Here is a 13,328-nt window from a genome sequence, read left to right as displayed (position 1 = left end):
TGTACACGCTGAAGACCTCTAGTGGCCACTAAAAATTGTTAGGAGGATAGTAGGCAAAGCGATAAGCCGGAGCTGGTATTAAATTCTTTCGCTAGCTTATTGCTCAGCTTTGCTGTAAATGTGAAACCCCTTGCAACGGGGGAAAACTTTTGTTTCATTTCATTTGATTAAAAGTTTCATCCTAGGAACAGGTGAACTTTTGCTGGGTGGCTTATCTTCGATGGCTGCTCTGGGCATTGCTCGGAGAGGTCAACTCGTTGCCTGGGGCCTTTGGTGGGATGAGCTGCATTATTCAGCTGAAGACTAAGTAGTGATAGTTTGGTGAAACTGTAGTTTTCCGCTGTGGGAAGAAGAGCTTTGCCAACTGCTCAGGGATGAGGTATGATGCATCCTTCCAGCGGGAATACCATGTTGAAGTTGAGAAATAGTTGTAGAAAATTAGAATGACTGAACAAGATACCACTAGGGTAATATAGAAAATGCTGCAAACACTTCAAAGCTAACCCTTTTTTAAATCAAATAGTGTAAATAAATAAAACAGTTTTTTTTTTATCAAGACATCTTAATTTTAGTACCGTAAACCGGGGTAACTTTGATCATCGTGGTGACTTTGATCATTCGAAACTTTTTTCGTAGATCGCTTATTAAACCAGAATAGTCTACCGATTCATTTTAATTTCAAAGGATTTTTACTCTAAACTTATAAAATACTAATTTGTTATACTTTTTGAGCATATTGTTCGGTTTTGGGTACAAAAACTACAAAAAACCGACATTTGACTTTACATTATTTTAACGAAGCTTCGTAAAGTGTCTATTTATTATAAAACAAATAAATCTCAGATTTGAGCAAGAGTAATAAATTACAAGCGAGTTTTTATTTTCCTTTAGATTGGGATGTGCCAAATTTAGATTTAAGAGTTTGTTTATTTTAAATACATTTTTTGGTGAAACTAGTTGGCAATTATTTCAAATTATTTTAAGCTAAAATTCGCAACATTTTTTATTGTTCAATATTCAATACGTGATAAAATGGATGAAACTTTTTGTGCATTGATAAAGCACTGAAATAAAACCATTTTAGCAGATTTAAAGGTTTTCAGAATCTTTTATTCTAGTTGGACACTAATTATACGAATTTTGGTTACTCGAATTTCAGAGTACAGTGAAATGCTTTGAATAATACCAATTAACATCTATTTAACAATGAGTATCTTACCAGAATTAGTTTAAACACACATTTGAATGAAAAACATTGACATCAATAACTTAATGTGGGTGAACATGCAGGTTTTACGATACGGAATACGATAACGTACTTCAACTTTTTTTTAGAAAAATAGCTGTAAGCGCACAATTTTAGATAAAAACCATCCAATCTTGTTAACCATACATCAGTACATGGTTTAAAAATATTAAACTTGTGAAAAAAATGTGTTGCGTCTAAAAATACGTATTAATTACTTCGAAAAGTGATCAATGTCACCCCGGTTTACGGTAATTGAATGCACACCCAAGTCATCAAAAGTTCGTATAACAGAATTACGAAAGCTTCTCCTTTGAATTAAAAGTAACATAGTATCCACCAATAACAGCTTAAACAGTTTTCAGGTTCCAATGAAGTTTTAGCAGTTTGAAAGTTGTCCAAGAAATTCGCATGAACTTTAGAGATTGATAGAGTCTCCCTAAATTAACATGCCATCTAAAATACCGAATAGGTGCTTTCTAAATCTGTTTTGGCATTATAAATACATAGTGCAGTTCTTTGGCGCAAAAAAAAATTAAAAATTAGGGTGGTTTAATCCTGATTTCACGAAGCTTCAAGTAAGCAGATGAGTTAACGTTGCATGGATATAAGATTTTAGAAGTTAGCTAATTTCATTGGCATTAGCACATGGCATTTCCCTTTATATTATTACACAGTAGAACCGCAATAGAGTTCTTATCTTCGTTTCGACGTTTAAATGATCAAATACGATGTATTTATCATCAAAGAACGATGGTTCGAACGTGGGGAACGAGCCAGTTTGCCAACTCATGCGTAAAACCGTCAGAGCAGAGAGTTACATCTAACACCTCTTCTTTGCCAAACCGTGCAAATGTTGGGCGATATCCTGCGTTAAGTACATGAAGATTTGAACTGCTTAAGTATTCCATCCATCCAGTGCCTCTCAAATTGATATCTGCACTACTCCATATTATGTGGTGTTTTTGCATCACTGTCGATCATGAGTGGAAATCAATTTCTGCCACAGTATGATGCAACCCTTTTGAAATCATCAGAAGGTTGATTCATTATGCGGAAAATACGCCGAATAATAGACGCATTTCTGGTATATGTTATCAACTATGACACCACAAATATCACGAGTTGTGAGTTTGGATATAAGAGATACGTCAGTGGCACGTATACGGGTATAGGGTGCCCCAAAATAACATCATGTTGAAAAAGTCATCGAGCTCACTGCTTAAATGAGATTCTTAGGAGTGAATTTGCTAAAACACTCCCTACTGGTGGTAGATTTGATTTTTTTTGAAAGATTGTCCGATTTTGAGTAAAATTTCAAATTCATACCAGTTGAAGTGCTCCTGCATTGTTTTAGATATTTAAAGCATTTTGGATTATAAGAGAGGCAGAGACGCGGTAAGTGTTTTCAAACTGATCTTTACGGTTTAGATCACATAATTTCGAATTAGTAAATTTTGAATGATTTGTATTTTCGAAAAAGTTTTACAACGGAATACAGCGCTTTCTGATACACTAATTTTGGTGAATAATCCTCCTAGAAGTAATTATAGAAAATTAACAGTTCAAAAAAATAATTAGAGAATTGTTGTCATTAGCAAAGTTATCATTATTTTTGATAGCTGATAGTACAAAGTAATCATCAAATGTGCATTAAACCCGATCCTGATGTACTACAGATAAGTGGAAAACGCGATTTTACATTATTTTCCTTCTATTTTCCGAAAATCAATATGTGGACTAAGCACTATTAATTGTTTTATTTATTGGACAGCATTATTTTTGATGAATTGCTAAAAAGTCAAAGGTTATATAACAAAACCTTAAATAACTCATACCCCATTGGCAATAGCTGTACACTTTTTTCGGCAAAATTACGCCCCTGTATATGGCACAGATATTTTAAGTATTTTCTATACTTTTAAAAGCTTCTAGATATCCAGTTTTGAAGAAAAACTAATGAAAACTACAAAAACCTGTTTTAATCCACCTAGCGGTGCAATTGTGCCTTTCTCATTTCTCTAAACTATGGCACGGAGGCTTTTTATGTTCAACATAATTGTGGAAATGTCCATTACATTCTTAGTACACTTTGCACTTATACACAATGGCATGCCAGTCACGAACTTGATGAGCTACGTGTCGACGGTGAAACAAAAAAATATCATACTCCATTAGCCTAATCAGCATTAGATCAATGTTATCTGCTTGCTAACCCATTTTGTCATGCGGGGATGGGTATGTGAGGAGGGCGAAAGTCCCATGAACGAACGACTCCCCAGCTTAAATTGGCATGCTTTGTAATATAGTGGTGGTTTAAAGATGATGGGGTTGAAAGGGAGGGGTATGAGGTGGTGGTCTGAGGGGTGATTTAAGGAGATTTTTAAAGGAGGGGAGTGAACAGTAGAGGGGGGGGGGGTGTAACCCCTCTCCGTAAACCATCAACTACGCCCCTGCTAAATTCCAGAAACCTTATGCGAGTCGAAAAAAAAAATTGGCCGGGATTAGGTTGACGTTTTTCAGAGTGATTGCATAACCTTTCTATATGAGAAAGGCAAAAATGTGCAAAATCCAAAAAAGTGAATCTTCGTCAAATTTTTTTCGTGTTTGCATCAAATCTCGACGTTTTATGCACCTTGAATACATTTAGCATCAAAAATAAAAATTCTATTTTTAATTTTTCCTATAGTTTTTATGAGAAATTTCTGTGTGGCCGCACTCTGAAACCCGTAATTCCGGAACCAGAATTCCGATCGATCCAAAATTCAATAGCAGCCGATGGGAAGGTTGCACCTTTCATTTGAGACTAAGTTTGGGCCAATCGGTCCAGCCATCTCTGAGAAAAATGAGTGACATTATTTGACACATACGCACATACATACACACACACATACACACACACATACACACACATATACACACACATACATACACACATACATACACACATACAGACTTTTTTCGATCTCGACGAACTGAGTCGAATGGGATATGACACTCGGCCCTCCGGGCCGGGATTAGGTTGACGTTTTTCAGAGTGATTGCATAACCTTTCTATATGAGAAAGGCAAAAATCACACTTTTTACCTAGCTTTAATAGCTCTACCGTTTTTTTAATCCAAAATTTGTACCAACTAACTTACCGAACTTCTCTATTTGGATCTCTAGGAAAATAAAAAGAATGCTGAAAAAATCTAGAACAGTTCAGGAGCACTGCATGAATTTGAAATTTTTAACCCAAAATCGGCCTATTTTTTCAAAAAATCTAAATTCGCAGAAGTGTTTTAGCAAATTCACTCCGAAGAAGAAAGTGATCCTAATATCCTAACCTTTGGTTTGAGAAGTGAGCCCGATGACTTTTTAAACCTTATGTTATTTTGGGACACCCTAATACGTACATGTGCACGAGGCATTTCACGTGCAATTGTCATGCCATTTTCGTTAAAAGCTACGAAGACGGGGTTAAGTAGCTTTCCGACATAAAAGTTTCCTTTATGGATCGAACCACAGTTATGGAAGCTTTTGCTTCCAGCACTTCAGTGACAGGAGTTGTCACGGAAGTAGTAATCATTGGAATGTTCACTTTGATGGCACAACCCATATCAGATAGCATTTCTTTCAGAATCTCAATCGCAACCAAAGGAAACCTTGTTATACCTTAAATACGTTGATAATTATAAGAAGGTTATATACTATGAAAGCCGACAACTTCTGTACATATTTCAATGGCTTGAAATTTAAAAACCCCGATGATCACAATTATTCTTATTCATTAAATGCGTGATCCAGTAAATATATGCGTATCAGCTCGTCCCACACATAATGGGGTGTGTTGTGTTCGTTGATTCATTTTTTTAACCTGTTTGTTGTCGTTCCTATATAGCAGGCGTTGTAATTCATGCAGGGTATGCTATAGATGATGTTGCCACTGTGCTGATGTTGTTTATTGCCAGTCGTATGTTGGAGTATTTCAGGTATTTTCTGTTGCAGGTGTTTGTTGAATAATGAAAAACATCAGACCGAGATAAACGCCGTTGTACATTTACATTTACATTGAGTCATCGTATGAGTGGGACAACGTAGTTTTGGCATTTTTGTGATATTTTCCAAACAAACGTGGTATCAGTATCAAGTATCAATGGTGCATTGTAATTTTAAGGTGATCCACAATATAATCCACCGAAAAACTCATTTTCGAAAAAAAGGACGTAGGATTGTTAGGTAGAACTCATAGTTTTAACATCTGCCGATAAGTTTTTAGACTAAATTCAGGCGTTTCTTCTATGTACTTCTCAAACATGCGCCAAAATGTCTACCATTTCACTTGTCACACTTAACTGTGCTCCTGTTAATCTCAAATTGCGCAGCTGTTCACAAAAAAATGTCGTACATACTGGATTTACGTAAATCGACCGCCAACCTGTTTGGACTACTCAGTACAAAAGAAAATCTTCAAATGTTCAAATACAAACCAATCTAGCGTGCAACTATTTCCAATGTTTTGAGGGTTTGTTATGATGGCAAAAAGTCGGATAATGAAAAGAAATGCGGTCGCCCACCAAAATTGCAAAGCAAATCGTGTTGTCCGGTGTCAAAAAACAAGCAATCAAATTTTGTGTTTCACCGTATTTTGAAGAAAAACAACATCATTTATCATAAAGGCGGGTGTCAAATTATACAGCGAAACAACACGAAAGAAAACCAATTTGCTGTCGTACACTTCAACGTTGCGAATGAAAATTATCCTTTTTGGATGATGAATCGTACATCACATTCTCGTACTATAAATTAAATGGAAACAATGGCTATTACGCTAAGAACATTGAAGCACCATCAAACGATCTTAAATATGTGTGGCTGTGGTCCACTAGGAGGTTGATAACAGTCTATTGAATTTCTAATGACAAAACCAGCGTAGAGACCGTGTGGCATCCGTAGGGTTGAAGTATCTTAGCCAAAAATTGATTCCATGTCGCACAACGGGGGGAGAATGCTGCTTTCGACTCTCAAAACCTCTAGTGCCCTGGATATGTATCCTGGAGGATTCGTGTCTTCAGCAAAGTATCTCGGATGGATATGGGCATTATTTTGACAACTTTGGTTTTGATCTAGATAAGTAGAAACTGACCTAGAATAGTTCTATCTTTTGATAGAGGCGTTCTATCAAAAAAAAAATCTTCGGCGAAGATGTTTGTTTTGATGTTTTTAGTATATGTATTCTATAACCTATGTAGATGGCACCACATGACATTTAAAAAAAAATTCTCGAGAACATAAATTTTAATTTTTTTTATGAAAAAAGCTCTGGAAAAAAGATTCCCAAATCTTCAAAACTATACAATTAAAAGTTTCAAAGAGTGATAAATATTATAATGACATTTAAAGGGTGTTTTCGTCATAAATATTGAAAAATATGTTCCACAAAATTTGCAATAACGCACGAAGCGGCGGATGGCGGCAGCTGAAATTTTGTTTGTGACTAGTAGAGCGATTTAACTTTATAACTGCGAAGAGAAGAAGCCATGAGAACTGACATGGTAAAGAGGGACAAGTTTGTCTTTGCCGGGGGACATGCTGGTAGACTTGAGCGATTCGTAGTAATGCTGCCTAAGCTCGATGACCCTGCCACTTCTAGTTTTCCGATCTAACATCCTTGCGCTCACTTGAGTACTATGGCTCTAAAATTTTCATAGCTTTCCCTACTCAGTAATCGCTAGCTAATTGAATGTCGTTAAACAAGTAAAAAGATATTTGTTTTGGTATTGTGAACTGCAGTCGCAGTTTCCGCCACGTCATTTCCAAACCGATTTTCTGTACGTGAACTAGTTCACAACTTTATGAACATAAAACCAAGGGTTAACTCGTGATTTTATTCATAGATTTAGAAATATTATTCAGAGTCCGACTATACGACGTGAAGTGATTCATGATTTATTACATCTTGAATATTTTCTGCCTTTCCTGGTGGTTTATCAGTTCACAAAATCAAAATCTATTTTCTCGTGAGCTGTTTCAAGAAACTCGGAATATTATTCATGAATCCTTTCAATCATCGTGAGCTAGTCTATAATTCCTAATATATTAGTTACGATTCAAAATCTGCGTTTGTGAAATAGTTCACAAAATCATAATATATCTATTATTCGCGGATACGTGAACCGATTCATAATTCCTAGCGTATTAGTCACGACTCACCATTCGGGCTCGTGAAATATTTGACAAAATCATAAATATTATTCATGTATTCATGAACTGGTTAACGGCCAGAGAAGTGAAATTTCTGTTCATTCGATGGAAACTGAATGAACACAGCCAACCAGTCTGCTATGGTAACATTCCTATTCATCTGACGCATCAGTTACTATTGAACCGATGTTCAATTAATGGCTCTTCATTCACTGTCGCGTTCAAATGAGTCACAGATCATATTCAACCTCCCTCGATTGATCCTTTCAAATGAAAAGATGCCGCTTTCAATTGACCGAGTGAACACCAGTCAAAAGGGATTCGGGTAAATAGTCGAACTTGTCCAAAGTATAAGGTAAATTGATGATTAAAGAGTCTGATCAGTAGGAAACGGAAATTAATGATTGAGACCATTTTAAAATCTAAGATGGCTGCATTCGGTTATCGCAAAGCAGTGAACAATTTTATTAATATGGATTTCATTTGAAAGAAACTGGTCAGTAGATGATAGAAATTTATGATTGAGAACGTTTTGAAATCCAAGATGGCAGTTTTCGGTAGTCACTAAAAGTGAAAAAACATCATTATGTGTGTTATTTGAAAGGGGTTGTGCAGTAGATGTCGAAAATTGACGATTGAGGCCATTTGGAAATCCAAGATAGCGGTTGCCGGTAACAAAAAATAATGAAAACCATCATCAACATGGGTGTCACTTGAAAGGGGCTGGTTAGTAGATGACGGATATTGATGACTGCGGACATTTTTAAATTCAAGATGGCGGTTTCCGGTTACCACAAAATAGTGAAAACCACCATCAATATGGTTGTGATTTGAAAGAGGGTGGTCAGCAGATAGCGGAAACTGATGATTGAGCCATTTCGAGATCCAAGATGGTGGCTTTCAGTTACCACAAAACAGTGAAAACCATCATCAATATGGGTGTCATTTGAAAGATGGTGGTCAGCATACGTCGAAAATTGGTGATTGACGCCATTTAGAAATCTAAGATGGTGGTTTCCGGTAACAACAAAAAAGTGAAAAACCATCCTCAATATGGCTATCATTTGAAAGGGGCTGGTCAGTAGATGATGGAAATTGATAACGGCGGGCAGTTTGAAATCCAAAATGGCGATTTCCGCTAAGCACAAAACAGTAAAAACTATCATCAATGTGGGTGTCATTTGAAAGGGGTGGTCAGTAGATGACGAAATTGACGAAGATTGACGATTAAGGCCATTTGGAAATCCTAGATGGTGGTTTCAATAGGGGAAATTGGGGCAAATCGGGCATAGCAAGGGTTTATGAGCTAAAGAAATGGAACGTGTCAATCGATTCACTTTTTCCCGAAAACCTGATCAATTGCGAACATTTTTTCCTTAGACGACTTTGTCCGATCTTTTACCGTATTGTGTATAAACGATTCTGTGCAAAAGTATATGAGAGGTCCGAATTACCGCAACCCTGTTCCAATTGGGTCACCCATTTCTTATCGATTTGTTGCAATAGAAATGAATTCCTATTTTGGCCTAAATAATTCCTGTTATTTTAACTAAATTTCGAATTGTGAAATGATAAGTTCTCTTTGATATATAAAACTTTGTAATAAGTATACAATAAAAAGTAAGAGCTGGGCCCTATTACATAAAAATAGCTACAACGTCGAAATTTGTCAACCGATTTACAAAAATTTTCGTTTTCCTGAAAGCTCGACCGACTGTTCACATTTTTCTCTCAACTGGTTTTTCGCGATCGCGTATGAGATCGTATATACGACATAAGGTCCGAATTGGACCAACCCATATTCTATTATTCACAGATCGATGAAACGAAAACAGTTGGTTGTCTCGCCCAAAACGAGATATTAAATAAGAGACATTATCCAGCAGATTTAAAATCACGATAATGCACTTGATTTAATTAATTGTTGTTGCCAACAAAAATCATCCGCCCCTAGCGCACGCACACGAAAACTGAGAACCGTAAAATTTTCTGCAATAGAATAGAACTACACGACAGCCGTGAAAATAATATATTTGCTTTTCATAATATTGTCATAGCTGAGAAACAGCTCGGGGTCCGAATTGGCCAGCGGTCCGAATTCGCCCACTTCCCCCTATCCATAAAGAAGTGAAATCCATCATCACAATGGGCGTTATTTGAAATGGGCTGAAGAGTAGATGACAGAAATCGATGATTGAGGCCATTTTGAAATCCAAGGTGGCGGTTTCCGGTGACCGCTAGACAGTAGAACACCATCATCGATATGGGTGTGATTTGAGAGAGGATGGTCAGCAGATGTCGAAAATTTACGATTGAGCCCATTTGAACATCCAATATGGCGGTTTCCGGTAAACAATGAAAACCATGGTTATTATTTGAAAGAGGGTGATCAGTAGATCATTTAAATCCAAGTTTACGGTTTCCGGCAACCGCAAAAAAATAAAAAAAAAAAAAAAACCATCATCAATATAAGTTTCATTTGAATGGACTGTTCAGCAGATGATGGAAATTGATGATTGAGGCCATTTTCAAATGCAATATGGCGATTTCCGGCTACAATACAGCGAAAACCACCATCAATACGGGTATCATTTGGAAGGTGGTAGTCAGGAGATGACGGGAAATGACGTGAACATAAATCACGTTATGCAGTCATAAAAATACGTTAAGAAACACATGAATATATAAAGTATCACGGTAAGGTGATGAGAAAGCACTAGAATCGCGATTAACCTCCTGAAATCATGAACATCGTTTAACTGGCTTATTTAGTTCATATAGTTAACGCAAACCAATGTATCTCCTAATTATGAATTAGAATCATAACAAAAACTAAACATGTCCAGGAAACAACCATAGTAACCTAACGAAGCATTCCAATGTAACGCCATGTTTACTTTTGGCGCGAATAAGGTTTTTTGAAAACACAATTAATTTTATAAATACGAGGATTATTATTCATAATTTTAGAAACTTCGTCACGATTTCGTAAATAATTCAGTTAAAAAAATGGTGATTTTTTCATAAATTTATGAGCTTATTTTTTTCTCTTGTAGTTTTGAGAAATTCAAATGTAAAAAAATTGGCACCGTCAGGCTAAGCCAATTAAAAAAATCTAATCAAGATTACCCAAGTTTCGGTTGCGTGATAAATCGATGGTAAGCTCAAGAATAAAGCATAAAAAGGTTACTAAAATCATGATTAAACTCTTGAATTCATGAACATGAATTTCATTATATCATACGAAAAATCCGAAAAGAGTGAACTCAGTGAACTCAGAAATTACGAGAATTGTGACTAAACTCCTGAAATCGTTACCATACCATTAATCTGCCATAAAAAAGCGATATGCAACTTGTCCAGGAATTAAAAACATTTTAAATCGGTTTTAACTACATTATAGTTAATTTTTTATTGAATTCCCCTACATTCCTCTAGTAAAAGTTTAACGAAATGCCGATTTATAGCACAGCACAAAGGAAAAAAGCTTATGAGCGTCTAGCGACTTGTACGGTACAATCAAATCTCTTAACTGCACTTTTTGTGGCTTGGAAATACACTGAAAAGTGTCTAGCTAAAAATTTCCGACGTACTTAAATCCAGCATATCAATCGCACACACTCGCATCTATTATCAATCTACGAACCAAAACATTACGAAAGAACTAAATTTAGAAAAACAAGAACTCATCGTTCAGTACCCTTTCCGCTCTTCGGTCCACTGGACACGAACTGGGAGGCCTGCGTGCGGCCATAGAATGGCTGCACTGGTTGCAGGCTGGACGAGATCTTGCGCGGTCCGATCGCATCGATGATGTCCGTATCGGGGAAGAAGATCTTCGTGTTGGCCCGCGATGGTTTACCATTCGTCGCACCGGATGATCCGCCAGTGGAGTAGGAAGACGTTTTCGACTGCAGCTGTTGCTGTTGCTGCTGCTGCTGCTGCTGCACCGAACTCGACAGTTTCGGTCGATCAAGGTCATCCCGGATGGAGGAGTAGGGTTTCAGTTCCGGGTAGAATTGTTGGATTTTTTCGTACTGTTGGAATAGTTTCGGGATGCGAGCGTTGGTGGAGGAAAAGCGTTCGTTTTGGGAGGGATTTTGTGTGGTTGGGATGGTTGTTCCGCTAGTGCCGGAGTTGCCATTGTTGGTGACCAAGGTGGATGGGAGAACAGTAGTGGATGTTAGGGCGATCGGTTTGCGTGAGGATAGTCGGGAGGGGATTTGAGCGTTGTTATCCTTCACCTGTTTGGGAGCTTTGATTGCGACCTGTTTTTCGAAAACATGCGAAGTGGCCGCATGGTACTTATCGCTTTTTCCGTAGTTGATGGTTTGCATCGCCGGTTTTGGTTTTGGAGTTTGGTTTTTCCTGTTTCCGGTATTGTACTCGTATTTTTTCCCACTGCCGTACGAGTTCAAAAACACGTTCAGCGTAGTTTGACTGATGGGTCGTGCGGTTGTCGTTTTTGAGGAATTTTTGTTGGATTTGTTCTTGTTTTTGTTATTTTTTCGAGTGGGTGTCACCGGCACTGGCTGGTATCCGGGTGTCATTCCAAACTGCGCCGATGGTGTATAGGTGGCATACTGCATTTGCTGTTTTCGATTCGGCTTCCCGATGGCACCGGTTGCGTAGAAACTTTTCGAACCACCCACCGAATAGGGATTAAAACCGGAGGCCGGTATTATGGGAGGTAGGATCGGTGGGGGCGTTGAAATGACGCGCGGTGTGTTCGGTGGATCATTTGGATCCGGTGGAAGATTGGTTCCGTACAAAATCAGCGACCAACCGCGAATCAACGAATATCCTTGATGTTGTAATTTTTGTGATATATTGGTTAGTGATTTTATCCGACCGGTTAGGTGAGCAAGCGTGTACGGAAGAGTGATAGATGTGAAAATGCACAGTTGTGAGATAATTAGACGTGGTAACGTTAGTTAATCGTGAGTCGTGGCGTTTGTGGCATTTGGTGGTGGTTACAGTGTTTGAACAGTTCGATGCGATTCCGAGATTTTCGGTTATCGGTAGGAGGCGGATGATGTGTTCTCATTGCAGTTGGGGTGATGTGTGAGGTTGAACGCTTGATGTTCGATAGATAGTGTATTGATTGCGCGGTCTGGCAATCGTCAAGATAATTGATTTGCAGAAAACGCAAACCTGACACGCGGTTCTAATTCTACGAATAGCTTCCCAAATTACAATGTGTCTAATTGTTTCATTTTAGGCTGACTAGGGAATTTTCCAGGCATAGTTATCATTCAAATAATAGAAAACCCGATGATTTGAATCACTGATATTTTACAATCAAACATTCATGGAGCTATCGTTGTTGGCATCAAATTCAACTACAAAGAACAATGCGTCTCCATCAAATGTCACGCCGACGGGAACGCGTGTTTCATGACTTTATCTCAACCTGGGAAACCGATCGTTTTTCACTCGAGATTTTCAGAAGAGCTAATACCGTTTATTACCCGACGAAAAAAAAAACAATCTCATCCGGTAGAACACATCAAACGCCCGATTCACCGTTCGCACAAAGCAATTATTTTTCCATTCTGCTTTAGAAGCGGCTCCTCCATTCATCGGTAGGTAACCACTAACCGAGCCATCACCAACAGTAACACAACCGCCATCGCCACACCACCGACGCCACTAAACGTTTAACAATCGTTCTTAAGCAACAGGCCGCGAGACCCCGGGTGGGGGGATGGTGAGTGGTGGAAAAATCACACCGGCGCATCGTTCGTATCAATCTCACCTAATAAACGCCCTTCGTTGTGGATCTCTAGCTGCCAGGTCCCGTGCGGTGCCTCGCCCCAAGTGTGCACCGACATGAACGGCCACTGATTGAAACCGGAACGGGATAAATCGTGAGATCTGCGACGAAAAAAAAAGT

The 13,328-nt window shown here is 38.1% G+C and overlaps 1 protein-coding gene across 5 annotated transcripts in view; it reads right to left on the bottom strand.

Annotated features, from left to right (window-relative positions):
• LOC131685028 (furin-like protease 1) overlaps positions 1-13,328 on the bottom strand; it is a 755,254-nt gene that overhangs the window by 68,636 nt on the left and 673,290 nt on the right. For all 5 annotated transcript variants that reach the window (XM_058968377.1, XM_058968376.1, XM_058968375.1 and 2 more), the window contains one exon: positions 13,191-13,309. In XM_058968377.1, coding sequence (XP_058824360.1) covers positions 13,191-13,309 — 119 coding nt within the window. The remainder of the gene's footprint in view (positions 1-13,190; positions 13,310-13,328) is intronic.

Source organism: Topomyia yanbarensis, chromosome 2 (genome assembly GCF_030247195.1).
Source record: "Topomyia yanbarensis strain Yona2022 chromosome 2, ASM3024719v1, whole genome shotgun sequence".
Lineage (NCBI taxonomy): Eukaryota > Metazoa > Arthropoda > Insecta > Diptera > Culicidae > Topomyia > Topomyia yanbarensis.
This window is presented reverse-complemented; position numbering and strand designations above follow the sequence as displayed.